We start from the raw sequence: 22,374 nt of genomic DNA on the forward strand, positions 1-22,374 counted from the left end.
TGCACAATTCTTTGACTTCCTCCTCTTCGCTACCCATTTGTATACCCTCTCAACCCACAACTATCACCTAGGCCCAATTATCCTCTGAATACTCCACCGCCAGAGCTTGAAACTCCAGGATTCTACCCTGTAAGCTAGAGTCCTTAAATGTTTTTGTTCCAAGGATTCCTTTGGCAGTCTGTTGAAGCCCATGAACAACTTCTCAGAATCATGTTCTTAAATGCATAAAGTGCTTAGGATTAGAAAGAAAATCAGTTATATTGAAATATAATTATCAAGATGTTAAATTTATGATACAGTAATATGTGGTTTTTAATTATTGCATTACATAACAAGATCTGTCAGTGAGTCCAGTAACTTATTTTGAGGTAGGGATAACATGAATGGTATTTCAGGATAACTGTAACAATTGTATTGAGATACGGAGATATTGGTGATTTCTGTTGGTGACAAAGTCACAGGAACTGCTAATGCTACTACGATTTGTTGCTTACATTCATAGTTGAAGGAAATGCTGGATTTTAATTAGATCTTAGTAAAGATAAATGTGTAATTCAAGTTTGTACCCCTGGAATTTTTCCCTTAGGTCTATGGACCCAGTGTAAGAGCCCTTGTTCCAGGTGCAGCCCTTTCATGTCCTTGCTGCTTCGGTACAGTTTCTTTGATCCTACCAGGATTTCCAGTTCCTTTTCCCCATGTTCTTTGTCTTTCAGCTCCCTCCTGACTACGTATATGCCTTTCTGTATCCAGTTTGGACCTTGTAGTCTATTATTTCAACCACTTTATTACCAATTCCTTCAACTCCTTTGTCCCCATGTCCTTGAGCTGCACCCATGTGGCAGTTCCACTATCCACCCATTCTCTTGCCGATCCCTCCTGCCTTGCTTCAGGATCTTGGCATTTTTGTCCTGAATTATTACATCCTCTTGCCCCTATAGACTCTCAACTGAGTTACTTCATGCTCTGATTCCAGCCACTCTGCTATTCCCATGAGTCCTCTGCTCTTATAACCACCATAGACTATTCAGTCTCTGCCTCACACCAAATATATCTTATTTTCTTAACTTGACTCTAACTCTGCACATGCTGCCTTTTTTTCCTTTTTTGTCTAGAACATATTTTTCTCCTTTGGTCTGACTCTACTCTATAACTCCCCCCTCAATACTTCATTGTCTTTATTGACTTTTATTGTCTCCTCTTCATATTAGCCAGAGTAGAGGTGGGGACTTTGTCTTACCTCTATTCCCATCATCTGATATAGTAGCTGGCAAATGACAGGCACTTATTTAATGCTTGTTGGATGGCTGCTGGATTGCGTCATTGCTGGTTCAGTGGACAAAGGCTTCTGTTTTGGGGCTTAAATTTAGTGACAATTCTGATGCAATGGGTTGATTAAAATGCTCCCAAACCATCTTTTTGTTTTGAGAGGCAGGAATGTGATGTGACTCATATGATCCCTGTTATATATTTTTGGCTTTCTGTTCTTTGGTCTAGAAGGGATCAAAGTGAAGACAGTAAGTTCTAAGTATCTCTGTAATTTAAGGCAAGTTGTACATTACTGGCTTCTGGGTGTTACTAAGGAACAATTGTGTGGAACTGTTCTATCCTTTTGTTTTACTTTTCAGTATCAATAACATCAGCCATTTCACTGAATCATTAAAGGCAAAATGTGAAAGGGAAGGGGAGCCTTTCACTCTTCAAACTATTCAGAGGGCAAGGAGTAGAGTGATGGAAATGCTAGCTAGCTCAGTGGTTTCTGCCAATGGCCAGACCATCCTGGAGATCACAGTTATTATAAGGGACATACATACTTTCATTTGAATGATTACCATTTCTCCAACATGTTTGCAGCTGTTTTCTCAGATGTTTTTACATGCTGTTTTGGTTAATTAAAATACAAATTCATTTGAAAACATTGCTGAATTCATGGTAGTTATTTCCTTTATCAGTGGATGGACAGCAAGTATTAACCTCTGGAAGTCCACAGGATTTTACTGTTGTTTTTAAAAAGGGTGCTTACATACAAAATATTAGGAACCAAAATGACATATTTTATAATTAAAATTTTTTGGCTAAATGCGTTGGCTCATGCCTGTAATCCCAGCGTTTTGGGAGGCTATGAGGCAGGAGGATAGCTTGAGGTCAGGAATTCAAGACCAGCCAGGGCAACATAGTGAGACAGTATCTATAAAAAAACTTTAAAAATTAGCCGGATGTGATGATGCTAGCCTATAGTTCCAGCTACTTGGGAGGCTGGGGCTAAAGGATCATGTAAGCTCAGGAATTTGAGGCTGCAGTGAGTTATGTGACTGTACTCCAGGCTGGGCAACAGAGTGAGACCCTGTCTCTAGGAAAAAAAAAAATTAAACTTAGTAAAATACACATAACATAAAAATGACAATTTTTAATCTATTTTTTAGTGTATGGTTCTATGACATTGAATATATTCACATTGTTATGCAGTCATCAGCACCATCCATCTCCAGAACCTTTTCGTCTTTAAAATATGTTTTACATTCTTTAGATAGCCTTGGTTTCTGTGGAAAGGCCGATGTCATCCTGATGAAGTTGATCAGCCCTATCTATTATATTTTTTTGCCTCATCATTTGAAGGTCAAATTTTGATGTACTTGGAATATTGATGTTTACCTTTATGCCATTCACAGATCCATCCCTCCAGTAACTATTTAATTATCAAGCAGTTAGCATGTGATACGATACAGAATGGAAAAAGACAGGGTTCCTGCCCTCCAGGAGCTTCCAGGATGTAAAACAGATAATCATACAAAGAACTACAGTTGTAGTCAGTGCCACTGTGCAGAGAAATGCAGGATGAGGCTGGGCACGGTGGCTCACGCCTGTAATCCCAGGACTTTGGGAGGCTGAGGCGGGTGGATCACCTGAGGTCAGGAGTTTGAGACCAGCCTGGCCAACATGGTGAAACCCTGTCTCTACTAAAAATACAAAAAATTAGCCGGGCGTGATGGTGGACGCCTATAATCCTAGCTACTTGGGAGGCGAAGTGGGAGAATCGCTTGAACCTGGGAGGCAGAGGTTGCAGTGAGCTGCAATTGTGCCATTGCTCTTCAGCCTGGGCAACAAGAACAAAACTCTGTCTCAAAAAAAGAAAAAAAGAAATACAGGGTGATCAGAGAACATATGACAGGTGAATCTGAGCTAGTCTTGCAAGTAGGGGATAGAGAGATGTGAGATAATTAATGGCTCCTGGAGAATGTAGGGGTTGGAAGGAGGAATGGGGGAAAGAAGGGAATATTCTTGAGGTCTGGAGCTATGGATTTGAAGGCCCAGATACCCTTGACCAACATTGTACCAGTCAGAGTCTATTCTTGGTTTCTGTAAAGTCCTATGCTGCTTTACCTAACATTTGCATAGTATTCCAAAAGAAATTGTTTAAAAAATTTTTTTTTGTAAAACCCTGTGAGGTTAAAAGAAGGCTTATTTTGCATCCTGAAGTCTCTTTTAGAAACTATTTTCTGTGTGAGTACAACTTATTCATGATTGTACCTAGTAAATGGTTGAGTCAAAATTGGAAACTAGGGTTTTGAACCCGAAGTCCTTCGCAGGCCACCCTTTTAGATTACCTTTGGGAGAGCTTGGCAGAGGTTTGCATTTCTTAACCTCCTTTTTCACAATAGAATGGCAGTATGGCAGATGTGTCAAAGTGTGAGATCTGGAGTCAGACTGACTTGTGTCTGAATTCCAGCTTCTACTGTTTCCTAGTTGGAAAATAACATTTATTATATTTCTTCGAATCTAAGATGCCATTAGTTGGAACATATATCTTCATTTCAGAAAGCATAAAATGTAAAAACAAAACCAAAAAGTATAGAACCAATAAATATGGCAATCTCTAAACATCAGTTTTTGTATCTGGAACATGGGAACGATGATAATGATAGCTAGCTAACTTATACGGTTGTGAAGAATAAATGAGATTATCTCTGTAAAGCCCTTGGCATGTATGACCCATAATAGGTGCTTAGTAAAGGTTAGCTCTTATTACTTTGTTGTCATTATTCCTATGCTGCATGACTCTTTTTTTTTTTTTTTTTTTTTTTTTGCGTGACAGAGTCTTGCTCTATCACCCAGACTGGTCACTGCAACTTCTCACGCTGGGCTTAAGTGATCCTCCCACCTCAGCCTCCCAAGTAGCTGGGACCATAGGCATGCACCACTATGCCCAACTAGTTTTTTGTACTTTTAGTAGAGACAGGGTTTTGCCATGTTGCCCAGGCTGCTCTTGAACTCATGAGCTCAAGCGATCTGCCTGCCTCGGCCTCCTAAAGTGTTGAGATTACAGGCGTGAGCTACTGCATCCAGCCACACGATAATTCTTATACAGGAGAGAAGATCTTTCAGATTAAAAGAAAGGTTAAGAAAAAGTATTGCTGTCAACGCTATTAGCAAGCAATCTAGCAGACATAGTATCAGATACCCAGTTTAAACCATTCATATATTATCTTCATAATTTTTGTCATAACTATATTATCACATACTGTTGTCATTTAGTCATATCTTATTTCCCTGAGCTTGTATCTACTTAGTGTTTTAAGTCATTCATTTATTCTTTTTTTTTTTTTTTATTATAAAGAGATAGGGTCTCCCTTTTTTGCCCAAGCTGGTCTCCAACTCCTAGGCTCAAGCGATCCTCCTGCCTTGGCCTCCCAAAGTGTTGGCATTACAGGCGTGAGCCACCACGCCCAGCTAAGTCATTTATTTTAAACATAAATGTATTTAAAAGGAAATTTTATGACCATTGTAAAGGAAAACTAGTTTGACTTGCTACAAATAGAATATGGGTCTATAGTCCTTTATCTCAAACCCTAACATATATTTCAGAATTCAGATGTTTTTTAATTTTAAAAATGTGACATAGTGTGTGTGTATATATATCATATACTATATTACTTTCCTTTTGGTATCTGAGGTAGAATCCCCTTAATCAGATACATTAATGCTTTTCTCCGGTTAACTCTCTGAATATTCAGATTAAGTGGGGTAAAGTAGGATGAAGACTGTAAATAGCCTGTGTCAGCACAGGTCATGTTTTACTGCCAGATGAGTCCAGGTCAGGTCAGCTTTGCCACCAAAAGATTTACATCTTTTGTTACAACATCACATCACTTTAAAAAAAAGATTGTCTGGGCATGGTGGCACACACATGTAATCCCAGCACTTTGGAAGGCCAAGGCTGATGGATTGCTTGAGCCCTTGGTCAATATGGTGAAATCCTGTCTCCAACAACAGCAACAACAAAATTTAGGTGGGGAGGTGCACAAGCCTATAGTCTCGGCTACTTGGGGGCTGAGCGGGGAGGATCACTTGAGCCTGGGAGGTCAAAGCTCAGTGAGCTGTGATCATACCACTACACTCCAGCCTGGGCAACAGAATGAGACCCTGTCTCACAAAGAAAAAATAAGGTTACAGAAATTTTTTTGTTTTCAGTGCTTTTTGATATCAGAATTAAGGATAAGGCAATTAAAGTGAGAAAAGTTAATGATTTTAAATTCTAGCTCGATACTCTTATTTGCTGAGGTCTCTAAACCTGAGGCCTGCTTATCTTTTGTTACAAATGTGGCTAGTGTGAGATTAGTGAGAATAAGAGAGGGGTTAAGGACACATTTACTCTAAACTGAGATTTTCCTTCTTAATTTAATGCTTATACCATTAGGGTGTGTTGGACCTAATTGATTTTTTGCATTTCTTTTTTGAGCATTTCTAACTACTTATAAAGATTGCTATTTTAGGACCTTTATTCTTTCTTAGAGGTCTTGTACAGAACAAAGAGAGGAATTACTTATTTAAAAAATTCAACAGGGTTGGGTGTGATGGCTCACATTTGTAATCCCAGCACTTTGAGAGACTGAGGTGGGAGGATTGCTTGAAGCCAGGAGTTCAAGACCAGCTCGGTCAACAAAGCGATATCCTGTCTCTATAAAAGGTTTCAAAAAAATTAGCTGGGTGCTGTGGTGTGCACCTGTAGCCTCTAATAGTGAGGAGGCTGAGACAGGAGGATTGCTTGAGTTTGAGACTACAGTGAGGTATGATTGCACTACTGCACTCCAGCCTGGGCAACAGAGTGAGACCCTGTCTAAAAAAGCAAAAAAAAAAAAAAAAAAAAAATCAACAAAATGTATTCTCTTGCAATTATGCATGTAGGTCTGTTGGGCCCTTTTAAAATCTAAGGTATATTATAGATCTAGTGATTGTACATTTTCACTATCTTGTAACAATTTGCTGTCGATTATCCTAGGAATTATTTTATCATTACTCATTAGTTATTATGTTGTAAAAAAGACTAACATGAAAACAGAAGAATGATAAAATCATGTAGTATTGCATGGTTTTTCATGAAAAGCTATATAAAAAGTCTAGACACACATCTTTGTAGTCTTTTTTAAAGCTTTCACTGAATACAATTGATAATTCATAATTTTTAAATTTTCTGTCCACAATGGTAAAGGGAAGAAAATTGCCAATAAAACAATTACTGAGACACATTGGAAGACAAATGCAGAGAGACAGATAGCAGCACTCTAGACCAGTTCTGTCCAATAGAAATAAAATGCAGTCACCTATGTACTCTTGTATTTTCTGGTAGATAAATTGGCAAAATACAGGTGACATTAATAGTACAGTTTATTTAAACCAGTATTTAAGGTAGTATCATTTTATCATGTAATCAAGATAAAATTACCAATGAGATCTTTTATATCCATTTTTATATGCTAATTCTTAGAAATCTGGTGTTTATTTTTCACTTTGTAGCATATCTCAGTTCAGACCTGCCACATTTCAGGTGCTCAATAGCTACATATGGCTAGTGGTTGCCATATTGGACAGCATAGCTCTAGACTTTAATGATGATGGTGAAATATAAGAGGAATTTCGGGACTGGGCACAGTAGCTCACGTAATCCCAGCACTTTGGGAAACCGGGGAGGGCAGATCACTTGAGGTCAGGAGTTCGAGACCAGCCTGGCCAACATGGTGAGACCCCCCGTCTCTACTAAAAATAGCAGTAAATTAGCTGGGCATGGTGGCGCATGCCTGCTAATACTAGCTACTAGGGAGGCTGAGGTGGGAGGATTGCTTGAACCAGGGAGGCAGAGGTTGCAGTGCGCTGAGATCATTCGTTATTGCACTCCAGCCAGGATGACAGAGTGAGACTCCATCTCATAAAAAAAAAAAAAAAGAGGAATTTCAGACTGTGAACCTTCAGTTGATGTATTCTAGATATGTTTTCCTGAAACCCAAGGATTACAGAACAATAGGTTTTTAAGGAGAGAAAGGAAATGTATCTGGTATGGTATGCTTATCTAGTAAGTCATTCAACAGGAAAGACTTCATCCCACAGTATTTTATAATAAGAACTTAAATCTCTCATTTTGCTAAGAGTACACATGACCAGTGTTCCTTCATTTTCTGTTGTATTTGTGCGCCAAAATTTACTTTATACAATTTGTAAGGGGATAGGTGCTGAAGGTGGGTGTGTGTATACAAAGATAAGAAGGCAATAGGTGATGTCAAAGAAAAAAAGCCACTGGAATTGATCATTTGAATTTGTATTTATAAACCTAAGAATGAAAATGTTTTGCAGCTGGGTGCGGTGACTCATGCCTGTAATCCCAGCACTTTGGGAGGCTGAGGTGGGCGGATCACTTGAGGTCAGGAGTTCGAAACCAGCCTGGCCAATATGGTGAAACCCTGTCTCTACTAAAAATATGAAAAAATGGCCGGGCGCGGGACTCACACCTGTAATCCCAGCACTTTGGGATGCTGAGGCGGGCGGATCATGAGGTCAGGAGATTGAGACCATCCTGGCTAACACAGTGAAACCCCGTCTCTACTAAAAATACAAAAAATTAGCCGGGCGTGGTGGCGGATGCCTGTAGTCCTAGCTACTCAGGAGGCTGAGGCAGGAGAATGGTGTGAACCTGGGAGGCGGAGCTTGCAGTGAGCCAAGATCGTGCCACTGCACTGCAGTCTGGGCAACAGAGCAAGACTCTGTCTCAAAAAAAAAAACCAAAAAACAAGAAATGAAAAAATTAGGTGGGTGTGGTTGCAGGCGCCTGTAATCCCAGCTACTTGGGAGGTTGAGGCAGGAGAATCGCTTGAACCTTGGAGGCAGAGGTTGCAGTGAGCCGAGATCACACTACTGTACTCCAACCTGGGCGTCAGAGCGATACTCTGTCTCAAAAATAAAAAGAAAGAAAAAGAAAATGTTTTGCAATTAAGGTGCAAAGAAAATGGCTGTACTTCTTTGTTCAGCAAAATTATGAGTTGTCTAAAGTTTTTTAAGGTACTGCATTTTGATGGTGCAAATACAAGAAAAAGAACCAGCAGTATTGATGAGCTAGAACCTATTAGAGATACAGCTTAAATTTGGAATTAGTATTTACAAGATGGATGTATTCCAGATTTATGCATAATAGCTGGTGAACAGCTGGTTGCATTCAAAGGACATTGCTCATTTCAGGTGTGTATACCTTCAAAATCTAGAAAATACGGAATAAAAATTTGGATTTGCCATGTTTATATTCTTATTTTCATTTTTATTTTGTTTTATTTATTTATTTTTTTAGAGACAGAGTATTGCTCTGTTGCCCAGGCTAGAGTACAGTGACATGATCATGGTTCACTGTAACCTTGAACCCTTGGGCTCAAGTAATCCTCCCACCCACCTCAGTCTCCCGAGTAGTTGTGACTACAGGTGTTGGACCACATCCAGCTAATTTTTAAATTTTTTGTAGTGACAGAATCTTTCTATGTTGCCCAGGCTGGTCTAGAACTCCTGGCTTCAAGCAATCCTCCCGCCTCAGCCTCCCAAAGTGCTGGGATTACAAGTGTGAGCCATTGTGCCTGGTCTTCTTATTTAAAGTTTTATGATGTTATTTTACATTACCTTGTCATCTGTAAATTGTTTGTAAAATGATTTTAGACTACAAAAGATATAAAGTATTCATAGGACCCAGGCAGTAATGATGATGACTGTTTTTCCTGGTATACTGAGGGTTAATCAGGATGTTTGCAAGAAAATTGAAAAGAATATAACTTTTCTATTATGATGGAACAAAATTTGATGCATTTGTTCAATCTGCCACGATAACTCTGAGTCCAATCATTTATTTTTTCTACTATCAGCTTTAAAAATGTTTCCCAAGACTGGAACATGCTTGAGATAATTTTAGGTAGTAGTTGAAATTCAGTGAAATACTTAAATAGCACTAAATTCAGTGAAATTCAGTGAAATATTAAATAACACTGAAGTTACCGTGGCAGACTGAACACATGCATCAAATTTTGTTCCTTCCCCAAAACTCTACTAAACTATAGAAAAGGTATTTTATAATACATAAATCCATAAACAGGAGAGTACATAATAGCAACAAAACTTTCAAAGCTGGAAAGCGGATGGTTGAGATAGCTAACTTAGCAGATTCCAGAGGCAGATTTCAAATTGGTGGTGGGAGAAGCACAAGTAACTCAAGAACCAAGGGTGAAGGGACAGGTAGCCAAAATAAAGAGGTTTGGGTGAGAGCTGTATGAAAATTAGTTAGATCCCTAGATCCTATGCTGTGGGGTAATTGCTCCTCCTCCACTGTAGTCTGAGGTTTATCCTTTAAGAGAGAGTAGAGCACCCAGTCTGGGGGAGTTGTGGGTGCTGTACTAAAGAAGAGGGATGAGTTCAGAAGCCCTGGTGTTCTTGGCTTCAGAACACTGGGGCCAGGCCCTGTAGTCAGGATACTAGAAAACTTTCTTTGGGCACTCTGACCAGTCCAAGAAGAAAGATGTAACGTGACTGAGTTGAAGGTTCACCCTGCAAAATTCCCTGCAGATGACCCACTGTGAAGCCCCTTGTCTGTAATTCCCAGTCATGCACTTATAATTGGTGCTCAGCTCTTGAGCAGGTCCCACTTGCATTTGTGAGCGAGGATCGCTAGATTTCTGAGGAAAGTCTCTCAGGCAGAAGTTAGAGACTAAAAGGAACAAAGGGGGAAAATCAGCTTGGAAGAAACTAAAAAACAAAAAAGCTATCAGAATCCTCAGAAATAAAGGATATTGCATCTTTGAAACAAAAATAGGATGCTATTAAAAAAGAACAGATGATGTTAAAGAGCTCTTGAAATTAAGAACATGTTGGCAAACATAATTTTAATTGTTTTTGTTTTCAGTTCTTTTGGTGGTTACATTCATAACTATAAATAGTATGCTTATACCGTTATATCTTGTCAGTTTATTTTTCCATGGGGACCTCATGATGTAACAGTATCATCTGTCATTGCTCATAAATGCCTTATTTGAATTGAAAAGGAAGATAAACTATTTAGTGAATAGCTATTTCTGTAAAGTGTAAAGTTTGGTCTTTTTTTTTTTTGCTGAGGTCTTTTAATAAAGCTCCTCCTGCCTGTCACACATCATAAGCAGAGTAGGACATCGGTGTTTGGCTTCAGGCTTTGCATTTTCAAGGCTATTGAATGATAGTTTCATTTCTGAGGTCAAGTCTGGATTTGTGGGGGGCCTGGTAGCTGTCATAGTAGCTGAGCCTCCCTATTGCATTGTTTATGAAAACTATTTTGACTGTGATCTACACTAAGAAATGTGTTATAGCATATCCGTAGATATGTATATATCTCTCTGTATATATCCATTTGTATCTATCTCAAATCTTAATTCTTTGGACTAAAGTGACTTTTTTCTTTTTAATTTTTAATTTAATTTAATTTAATTTTTTTGAGACAGGATCTCTGTTGCCCAGGCTGGAGTACGGTGGAACTCCTGGGCTCAAGCAGTCCTCCCGCCTCATCCTTCCAAAGTGTTGGGATTACACATGGGAGCCACAGCACATGGCCTAGGTTGACTTTCTCTATAATCTAAACTGATGTGTTTTCTTTCTTGGTGTAGGCAGTCGACAAGTACTTTAAGCTTCCTCATGCTTCCAGTAAACCACCCCGGATTTCAGGAAGCCTTGTGGACACTTCATATAAAACATTAAGATTTGCATTCAGAGCATCACTAAAAACTGCCATCTATCGAATAACTACTACATTTGGTGAACATCTGAAGTAAGTTTACCTGTTTTGATCCATGATGAGACCCCTACTGGGGAACTTTCCTTAGAAACAGGTGTGGGAATGATGAGGCTCATGTGTTGAAAGTGTTCTCTTGGGACCTCGATGATTCTCATTGGGAACTTACAGCTTGGATGTGGACTTAATATTTATATTTTAATATTTGGCCTATCCTAAAGCTTTGGGGATTTCTTTCAAATGGACAAAAGAGGACAGAAAGTTATAAATGCAGCAAATTTAATTATATATATATATATATATATATATATATATATTTTTTTTTTTTTTTTTAATTACCAAAAGATCCTTAAGGGAGAAAAAAGGGCAGAAAATCTGGGTACCTTTCCAGAAAAGTGTATTAAAACAATTCTGTTGTTATATCTTGGTCAGCAAACTGAAGACTTGGGGTGAGCAAAGTATTCCAGAAATGAATCCCTGGTGCTTTGTGATTCATGCTGGAAAAACACCGACAGATCACAACACCTTGAGAAACAGAACCAGAGAGAAAACCACAAATGCCAAGCCTGTTTATATTTAGTTTTATTGATGTTTACTGCTTTCCTCTTGTGAAATGATCTAGCTAGGCAGGATGAGGGATACTAGCTTAGTAACTAAACTATATTTGTATTTATCATAATTATAAATGAACTTTAGAAGACACGAGAGATTGCTCTGCTGTTTTTGTTTGCAATCAATGAATAGTTTAAGACTTCCAATTTAAATTAAAGTTAAATAAAGTTAAAAATTCAATTTGTCAGTCACCCTAGCCACATTTGAAGTACTTAATAACTACATGTGTTTAGTAGCTAATGTATTGGATAACGGAAGTATAAAATCTTTCCCTAATTCTAGAAAGTTTTATCAGATAATGCTATTCGACAATTCACTTAGAACTTTATGTTTTTTCATTTACTCTTTTCAAATACCCTGTGAAGTGTAGAAATTATCATAATTGTACAGATAGAAAACTGAGGCACAGAGATGTTAAAACTTGCCTGATAGCACAATCTGGTGCATGTCAAACATGAACCTGAAATCAGGTCTTTCTTACTCTTAAAAATCTTTCATCTTTATCTACAACACTAGACTGCCTCCAAGATATAAATTAATATGTAGGACACATTCAGAAAATACTGATGAATGTAAAGAATGAAATAAATATGACGTATATTAATGATAGAACAAAAGCAAGGAGAAGGGCATACCCGTAGACCTTGCCTGACTGTGCCCATGGCCAGGCAGGGGGGACATTGTATGCGAGATTAATTTGAAGTTCCTGCCAGCTTTAGCCAGCTTAATCAGTGGCTGGATAAATAGCAGGACTGTAACATTGCCCTGGGGGAAAAATGGCAAGAAGAAAAGGGGAGCATAGGGATTTATTAGATGAGAAAGAGCTATAGGCCGGGCACAGTGGTCCATGCCTGTTATCCCAGCTCTTTGGGAGGCCGAGGTGGGCGGATCACCTGAGGTCAGGAGTTTGAGACTAGCCTGGCCAACATGGTGAAACCCCGTCTCTACTAAAAATACAAAAATTAGCTGGGTGTGGTGGTGCTCACCTGAAATCCCAGCTACTCAGGAGGCTGAGGCATGAGAATCGCTTGCACCCAGGAGGTGGAGGTAGCAGTGAGCTGAGATCGTGCCACTGTACTCCAGCCTGGGCAACAGAGTGAGACTCTGTCTCAAAGAAAAAAAAAAGAGATATAGATGACTGATTAAAAATTATGAGAATGGGCCGGGCGCAGTGGCTCACGGCTGTAATCCCAGCACTTTGGGAGGCCGAGGCGGGCAGATTATCCGAGGTCAGGAGTTTGAATACAGCCTGGCCAACATGATGAAACCCCTTCTCTACCAAAAATACAAAAATTAGCTGGGTGTGGCATCAGGCAACTATAATCCCACCTACTCCAGAGGCTGACACAGGAGAATCACTTGAACCCGGGAAGTGGAGGTTGCAGTGAGCCAATATTGCACCATTGCACTCCAGCCTGGGCAACAGAGCAAGACCCTGCCTCAAAAATAAATAAATAAATAAACAAATAAAGTAAAAATTGTGAGAAGGAAATTCTGCCTTAGTTTCTTTTCTCTGAAAAGAGCCATATTTTATATATGCGTCAAAGTTGATAAAATCAGTGGAGGCTATTTGTACAAATGTAGGATAATGTCGTATAGTGGAAAGAATGTTAGATCTGGAGTTAAAATATCTGGATTTCTGTCTGCTTACATCATGGCTATCTGTGATTGTGAGCAAGTTTCCTAGTGTTTTAAGTAACTCACCCAAGATTATGCAGGTAGTGAGTTGCAGAACCAGGATTCAGATGCAAATCTTCCTAACCCTAGGGTTCTGTCTATAGTGTCTGTACACCTAACCAATAGACTGGTGTTTCCCCTAACTTCTGAATCTTTCTGATACAGCTTATGTCCCCATGAAAGGGAGCGTTCTCACACCCACTTGGTTTCATTTGTTGTTAGTGAAGATAAAATGGATCATACATAGGTAAAGCCCACTGTGCAGTCTACATTATCGTGATACTTATTACTGTATAATACCTGATTATTCACTATTCAAAGCTCTACCTCTGAGAACTAGGTATAAATGAAGTTAGCTCTTGAGCTCTGAAAATCAACTAACAAACACAGGCTACTCATTGGAGACATTCAACACTATTTACTCATTTTTTAAAAGATAAATTGTATTGTGTATATTTGAGATTTATAACATGGGGTTTACATATAAAATGTTTACTGTTGTGAAGTAAATTAACATGTCTGTCATCTCACATAGTTACTTTCTTGTGTGTATGTCAAGGGCAGCTAAAATCTGCTTATTTAACAAAAATATCTAGTACAATACAATTTTGTCAGCCATAGTCCTCATGTTATACATTAGGTCTCTAGACTTGTTCATCCTACATGTGTGCAACTTTCTATCCTTTGACCTACATCTCCCCATTCCCTGCCACCTCCCATTTACTCCTAATTTAGGCTAATTTAATTCTGGTTTTCCAGCCTATAACATATCAAAAAAATTTTTTTTGAGTCCGGGTCTTGCTCTGTTGCCCAGGCTATAGTCAGTGACAAGATCATAGCATAGTTCACTGCAGCCTCAAACTCCTGAGCTCAAGCAGTTCTCCTGCCTGAGCCTCCCAAAATGTTGGGATTACAGGTGTGAGCCACCATGCCTAGCCCATATCAAAATGTATTTGAGGAGCAGAGATTGCTACTAGAGTCAGGAGTACTAACAGTAAATTGTAAGGGACACTTTACTACCTGCTAGCAGAGAGAAATGTCATGGGAAAGTCACAGGTTTGGTGTTTGAGAGAGTTTCAGAGCCATTAAATTAGAGAAGACAGCCTCACTGGCACCTAGAGGGCATCTTTGTGCAGTCAAATACTTGAAATGGTTCAATTAGAGGGTACATGGTTCAAGAAAGTAAAGATGTCTATAAGACATTTTAGGACGATTCATAACAAAATTATTAAAATAAGACTGTTTTGGCACTTTAAAAAGCGGTGACCTATTCAAGAACTAGAAAACCGGAATCTTTCATTATATTCAATTTTTGCCCAGAAGTTTAAGAGGAAGTGTTATACTAGTTTCAGTATATATTTGCCCTAATTTTGTCAAGGTAATATATTTTTGTGATAGTGAGGGTGGAGAGAGAACTCAGTGTTCCCATCTAAAACATAACTTATGTTCAAAGGGAGAAGTAAATCTAAACCACCAAGCTGTTACCTTTGAAAGTAATTAATGGAATCTATTGTGTTTTAACCAAACATTTAAGTTTAAAGGATTTTGTATTGAAGGCAGTTCAGATACTCTGCAGCTCAAAGATAATGTTGGAATCTGGTTTAAATAAAATAATAAAATCCAGAAAATCTACTGCAAGGCCTGGAACTCTGCACAGCAGGTTCCATCGCAGAGCAGGTTAAAGTCAATGCCTTCACTTGTCAGTCTTAATTTGCTTTGGTCTTTTAGAAGATAGAAGCATGCCATTACTGAATACAAGCCCTCCTCTTCATTAGATTAAAAAGACTTTTCATCCAGCTTTTTCAGAAATACTAAAGAAGTGAAGATTTCTATTCATTTTTAATTGTTTTGAAAAATATTGACTCTGTGCTCTGTGGTTCACTTAATATGCTTAATGTAAAATAAAGCTTATGCTTTGAATTTATGTTTCATTTAGTGCTGTGCAAGCATCTGCAGAACATCAGAAAAGACTTCAACAGTTCTTGGAGTTCAAAGAATAGTTAAGTAATATAAACTGTGTTCATTACACTGCTGATACAACTACAGATGGGACAGTAAATGTTCAGCATTCTTGGATCAGAAGAAAACGGACTAATTAGATGCTTCCTTTGTCGTGGTGGTTGCTTTGAAAACTATACTTTAATGGGAGAAATCATGGAAAGAAATTCTCAACAGAATAACTGAAAACTGCCTTTTCTGTACCAATTGCTTTTTGTGTGTGTGGTATAATAAAATCTTTATTCAATTTTACAGAAGCATTGAAGGCAGTCGAAATGTCTCTAGCTCATATAACTTAATAATAATAACTAAAAAACTTTTAGAATTTACTTTTGAAAAGAGGGAAGCCAGTTCTGAAATGAGTATAGGTTGACTTCATAGTCTTAATTAAGAGTTTAGCTCTTTGTAAATTCAAAATACATAAACTTTTTAAGTGTAGTTTCATTTACTGAAGGATAAAAATGGTAACAGTGCAGCAAAATTCACGGAAAAAATATTGTCTAAAGGACATATTTTGTTAATCTGTTAGGTTGTGTTTTTGTTTCCAGGGACAAATTAAATTTGTATGATTACCCAAAAAAGGGTCTCAGTTTACAGATGCTAACTCTATATAAAGGAATGTGGAAAAACTCAGTTCTTAAGTTACAAGATTAAAAATTCACATTTGATCTTTAAGAAACAATTGACTGACATCTATGAATTTATTTTGTATCATGCTAGTAAACACCGAGTATTAATGTATGGGTATTTTCCCAGCTAGTTTTGCTTTCTTTTTCCAGAACAAAACATTAAGTGATTGCAGAGTTTTTCAAGCAAGAGAAAAAGGTTTGCAAAAAAACCCAGGAAATGTTCCCTTTTTCCCCCACCTTTCATCTTCATTAGATCAAATTCTGTGAAACTTGTCTGGTCTCTCAAAGGGAGCAGCCTCTGTAGTGTTAAATGGCTAATTAAAATAGGAAGATCTTTATAGTCAGAAACAACTTAGTCATCAAATAGCAAGTGAAACCAAAACGTCAGAGGGATTACTGTACTTGGAAGTATGCTGTGTGTCCCAAATGTGAACAAAGTATTGTTAGAATTTATTAGATCAGCTTCTTTGGAGATCAAAGATTGGAAATCCTAGTCATAGATATTCACTGGACTAGCTTTGGACTGAAATGCTCCTTTGTAATTCTTTTCCTTCTAGTGTCCCAAAATATTTTATTTAAAGTCAGCACAGTATTGTATATGAATCTTTAATGTGGTATCATATATGTCTATTTTTGTCTGATTCATCAATGTATTATTATATCTTTATAATTGAATATTTTAGCTCTGGGTCCTGTTGCCCCTTCAACCAGTACATGCCAAATTATAAATGGGTGCTACTGGCCTTGAGCGTATCTCTGTGGGACAGTTCCCCAATTGTCAAGTGTTTAGATATGTAGGCTATTGCCATTTGTTTTTTGTTTTTGGTTTTGCTTTGTGTCTGAAGCTGAATTGATTTCTTTTGTTGAATGTGAAAGTTGAATTTCAAATGTAGTCATTTCTTATAGATGGCCAAGACAGAAAATTGTGGCTAGGTTGACTGAGAACTGTTGTATTCCATGTATTAACACAATTAAGCTTTTTATATTCCACTCTCTGTGCTGACCCTGGCTGAGGCATTTTGGGAGACAAGGACTCGAATCTTCTGCTTCCATTAAAGAAGAACTGTGGTATTCAACCCATTGGATTTCTGAGAATAAAGAGAGGATGATTCCTTTGAACTTTGACTTACTTGTATAAAATGTCCAGCTAGGTTTAGGTTTTTGCCATTTCCTATATACTTTGGGTAAAACTACATTTGATGAGCAATGTGAATGTTTCTGAGAATGTTCATTCCTGTTTTCTCTCAAGAGAATATGCTGTGTACTAAATACAGGCCGCATAATGTCTGCCTGTTGAAGATCTGGAAACTGCCTCCCCAGATCTGTATTCTATTTAGTAGGTAAGGGGGTTTTCTTTTTCCCATTGTGTGTGGATAATCTACACACCATCTGTTGGAACTAGGGTGTTATTATGGGGAGCTCCTCCTGCGTACTAGGAGGAGGACCTTAGGGAGACCAAGAGGAGAGAAGCATTTCCTCTGATGAAGTCACATCCTGTCTGTGAGCCCACTGATGCTGTAACATTGGTCTGAAAGAGAGTGTTCTTCAAAAACCTTTCTCGGCTGTTAGTATAAAAACATGATGGTATCAGCTCTTAGCATGTTTGCTTGACCCTTATGGAAGGTATAAATCCACAGAACTTCTTTCCCAGAGAACTGGGAAATTGTCCTAGAAATAAACCTTGTACAGTTGAGTGGACATGGATAAGCAACAATTTGTTATTTTGCAGGATTTGTTCCTTGGTAATTGTTTGGTGTGTCATCCTATAAATATTCATGATAGTCTGTTTATATCCTTTTGTATATCATTGATACTGGATTGGGTAGAAAAATAAATTGGTGATTTTAAAAAATGGAACATTAATTGAAATATATGTGTCTGTAAGGTCAATTATTTAATTTCTGGGCGGGGGTGGTGGTGGTGATGCTTCCTTAATCATTTCAGTTTAGTCTTAAGAGTTGTTGCTTATAAAACCTAAAAGAGCTGAACTTTTTGAGAAGTCAGCTTTTGCCCTTAGCTTAGACTGATTTGGTGGGTTTCGTGGTAACTCTAAGGAGCCTGAATTCAGAAAGTCTCATTCCTTGTTGTCTCGGCTGACAAAACTAAACAAAGGGTGAAGGTGCTGAAAGCCATCTCTTAACAGAAGTTTCTTTTCTTGCCAAAATAGCGTTTCCAAACGGATCGTATTCCCCTAGGCTAACAGTTACGTCTGTCAACGTTGCTTAAATTAATCTGAACTTCACCTCTAGGTAGTTGAGGTACCTCAAACTACCTCTAGCTGTCCCAACCCATAGTTATCTTTCTTTACAACCAGATCGCTTAAAACAAAGATGACTTTCATTCATCAGTTAACAATCCAGCTATGCTTAACAAGCTGCTGACCGTTTTTAAGTAAGCAAAATCTTTATTAGGGCAAGAAAGGGGATGGATAAACACATACCTCTACAGTTCTGCCATGCTCTTAAGCAGCCTTGGCACAAATTGCTGTCATGATGGGCAAGTTGATGTGGAACTAGCTATCATTCACAAACCTTCACTGAGTGTCTCTTACGGCACAACAATTAGAAGTAAACTGAACAAGACAGTCCCTGCTCTCGAGGAGTTTATAATCTAATGGGTGGTATTTGAAACCTGTGCATCAGAATCACCAGGAGTGCTTAGTAGCTGTGTGGAATCTGGGCTCCACGACACTGCAGATTTTGCTTCAAAAGGTCTGAGCTGGTTCCCAAGAGATCTAGTTTTTAATAAAAGTCTAAGCAGAATCACATTGTGAGAAGGGTTTATTCTAGATCAGACTTTAGCATGTATCAGAATCTCTTGAGGAGCTTATTAAAACAGATTCACTGTCCCCACCTCCAGAGTTTCTTTTCCTTCTATCCTTCCACAGGGTCTTGTTCTCTGTCACCCAGGCTGGAGTGCAGTGACGTACATGATCCTGGCCCACTGCAGCCTTGACCTCTCAGGCTCAAGCAATCCTCCCACATCAGCCTCCCAAGTAGCTAGGATCATACTGCACACCACCACGCCTGGCCATATTCTCTATTTTTTGTAGACACAAGGTCCCACTATTGCCCAGGCTGGTATCAAACTCCTGGGCTTAAGCAATCCACCCACCTCAGCCTCCCGAAGTGCTGGGATTACCGGTGTGAGCCACTGCACCGGCCTAGAGTTTCTGATTCAGTGAGTCTAGGGTGGGGCCCAGTAATTTGCATTTCTAGCACATCACCAGGTGATGCTGACGCTGCTCGTCCTGAGACCATACTTGGAGAACCACTGTTCTAGTGGATTGCTAATGTGTTCTCTCAGATGAGTGTCTGAAGCAATATGAACTATCATTTGCTGTAGAGTTCTTCCATCTGATTCAGTTATTGAAAAGCTTGAAGAGTACAGTTAAATCTCTAGGTAATGCAGGAATGCTGAGCAATGCTCAGGTGTTCAGATACTTATCTTGAAGTTGCAGCAGGTGACATGACATGGGTTGCCTTTTCACACTATTGTGTGCTGGTGCGTGGTCCCTTTACCTGAATTTCTTCCTTTTTGGCAAACTTCCCATTTAGTCCTATTTAGAATGAACTTAACCATCATTATCATTAACCATAGCATGTCCTTAGATGTCCTGGTGCTAGCCCACTTTGTCACCCACCTCATTTTGCAGAGCTATGTGGCTGGACCACCCTCAAGTGCTCATGCTCTCCCTGCTCACATGTATTTTACCAGATTTTGAGTGTGCCTTGTAAGTGATTCTGGTGGTAAAGTGGTTCTGGAAGTCCCATAGAATGCCTGGCGGAGAAACAATCGAAGGTGATCTCTGAATCAGACTTTTACCTTGATAGTCGTTTGAAGATGTGTTTACTGTTGATTGGGTTATCCTTTTACCTCTCAAGCCATTAGTAACAGTGGTGTGTAGTCTTAAAACAAACAAACAAAATTAAACGCTAGTCTCTTCCTAACTATGTTATGATGTTTGGTTGCAAGGACACAACCTCTACCTCAATTAGGTTAAGCATAGAAAGGAGAGTTGATTCTGAGGGCACAGGAAAGTCTTGATGAGCACAAGTATAGATTCCAGACCCCAGGAAGAACCTGAAGAGCTCTCAGGGTCTCCTTCTCAGCTATTTTCTGCACATATGTTTTATTCTCCCTCCTTGCTTTCTGACACTCCATCCAGCTCCCGAGTTTACAATGTAATAGAGACTGACCAACTGGTTCTGAATACCAACCAAATTCCTGATTGAAAGAAATTAGCCCAAATGGATGAAGTATCCAAGGGCCTAATTAGGCGTGAGGGACAAGGCCATGGTGTGCCAACATAGCTTCTACAAGCCTACCTTTGTTGATCAGGACGAGATGGAGGGTAGGGGCAGTTCCCAGAGCCTCCCAAGACAGAGGACAAAATTTGGGATTCAAGGCCTGCAAAGAGGAGCTGGCAAATCCCCTTGCCTTGGGTTGGGACCCCAAAGTGCTTCATCTTAGGAGGAAGGATGAAGAGGAAGTAGATGCCATAAACTAGTTGAGGGAGAATCCTCATTAAATTGGATTGAGATGATCTCTGTTTACCAGTATTTCCAGGCCCTGGCAGAAGCTATAATAAATTCTTTCTGAGGAACACAACACCCTAGGCCTCAATTACATCTGTAAACAAGTTTTCAAATATAGTGTCTACACACGTTTAAAAATAGGCTCAGGAAGAGACGGCACGACATGAATGAGAACCAACAAAAGCAATAGACAATAGATTGATCCATAGGGACTCTGCATGAGAGAGTTATCAGATATTAAAATAGTTACTACTGCTGTATTCAATGAGACTAAAAATTCTAATTCATAAGAGAACTGGAAACTATACATATACCATGTAATTTTTGGTCAGGTACTTATAAAACATTTATATGAAATTTGATAGAACCATGGAGAAAATCTAGAACAGAAACAGGATAACTAAAAATAAGAGGTCGATGGGTAGGTTTAATGGCAGATTAGACATAGCTGAAGATAGGTCAGAAGAAACTATCCAGAATAGAGCTTTGAAAGTCAAAAATATTAAAGTGCAGAAGACAGGTTAAAATAGATACAGTGAGAAAATGTGTAAGTGTAACTGGAATCCTGGAAGGAGAGGGAGATCTAATGGAACAGAAGCAGTTTTGAAGATAGGAAACAGAGAACTTTCCAAACTTGAGACATCAAGCCACAGATTGAAAAAGCTTTATGAGCCCTAAACAGATAAATAAAAAGAACCCACACTGAACTACATCATAGTAAAGGCACTGAAAACCAAAGACAAAGACTTCAAAGTAGAGAGAAAAAAGACCACTTATCTTTTATTTTTGAGACAGGGTCTCGCTGTGTTACCCAGGCTGGAGTACAGTGACAGATCTTGGTTCACTGCAGCCTTGACCTCCCAGGCTCAAGCAATCCTCTCACCTCAGCCCCCTAGTAGCTGGGACTATAGGCATGTGCCACCATGCCCGGCTAATTTTTAAATTTTTTATAGGAACAGACTCTCACCATGTTGCCCAGGCTGGTCTCGAACTCCTGGGCTCAAGTGATCCCACCTCTGCCTCCCAAAGTGCTGGGATTACAGGTGCATCGTGCCTGGCAAAAGGCCACTTTCAAATAAGCAGCAATTCTCAACAAAAACAACTGAAGACAACGAAATGGACATTTTGCAGTGCTGAAAGGACTCTGCTAACCTAGAATTTTATACCCAGCATTAATGTTTTAAAATGGTGGGGAAATAAAGACTTTTTTTCAGACAAACAATAACAGAGAGTTCAACAGGCTGAGAGATTTCAACAATAGCTGAGAGATTTCATTGTAAGGATGGATATGTTGAAAGTAAAAGGATAGGAAAAGATAAACATGCAAACACTAAATGAAAACTGTTATAGCTAATGTAAGTTTTTGACAAAGTACACTTTAAGACAGAAAGCCTTACTAGAGATAAATAGGGGCACCTCAAAATAATAAAAGTTTTTTTTTTTAAAAAAGGTTCATTTAATATGATACAGTTCTTTTTCTTTTTGTTATTGTTGTTGAGACGGAGTCTCACTCTGTCACCCAGGCTGGAGTGCAGTGGCGCAATCTTGGCTCCCTGCAAGCTCTGCCTCCTAAGTTCACGCCATTCTCCTGCCTCAGCCTCCCGAGTAGCTGGGACTACTGGTGCCCGCCACTATGCCCAGCTAATTGTTTTTTGTATTTTTAATAGAGACGGGGTTTCACCATGTTAGCCAGGATGGTCTCCATTTCCTGACCTGGTGATCTTTCTGCCTCGGCCTCCCACAGTGTTGGGATTACAGGTGTGAGCCACTACACCTGGCCAATATGATACAGTTCTAAATGTTAATGCAACTTATATAGCCTCTAAGTACATAAAGCAGTATGGGCAAAAGATGAATGGGTGCTTCAAAA

The 22,374-nt window shown here is 39.0% G+C and overlaps 1 protein-coding gene and 1 non-coding gene across 4 annotated transcripts in view; both read left to right on the forward strand.

Moving 5' to 3' along the window:
- The window catches only part of NDC1 (NDC1 transmembrane nucleoporin), a 66,699-nt gene extending 48,864 nt beyond the window's left edge, over positions 1-17,835 (forward strand). For all 3 annotated transcript variants that reach the window (XM_045370711.2, XM_074006252.1, XM_045370715.3), the window contains 2 exons: positions 10,926-11,086; positions 15,276-17,835. In XM_045370711.2, coding sequence (XP_045226646.1) covers positions 10,926-11,086; positions 15,276-15,339 — 225 coding nt within the window. In that variant the 3' untranslated portion in view covers positions 15,340-17,835. The remainder of the gene's footprint in view (positions 1-10,925; positions 11,087-15,275) is intronic.
- Positions 12,290-12,425, forward strand: LOC123571134 (small nucleolar RNA SNORA58). The gene has a single exon (XR_006695304.2). It is a non-coding gene; the product is annotated as a small nucleolar RNA SNORA58 (small nucleolar RNA).
- Positions 17,836-22,374: the final 4,539 nt, after the last annotated feature.

This window comes from Macaca fascicularis, chromosome 1 (genome assembly GCF_037993035.2).
Source record: "Macaca fascicularis isolate 582-1 chromosome 1, T2T-MFA8v1.1".
In the NCBI taxonomy this organism is placed as follows: domain Eukaryota; kingdom Metazoa; phylum Chordata; class Mammalia; order Primates; family Cercopithecidae; genus Macaca; species Macaca fascicularis.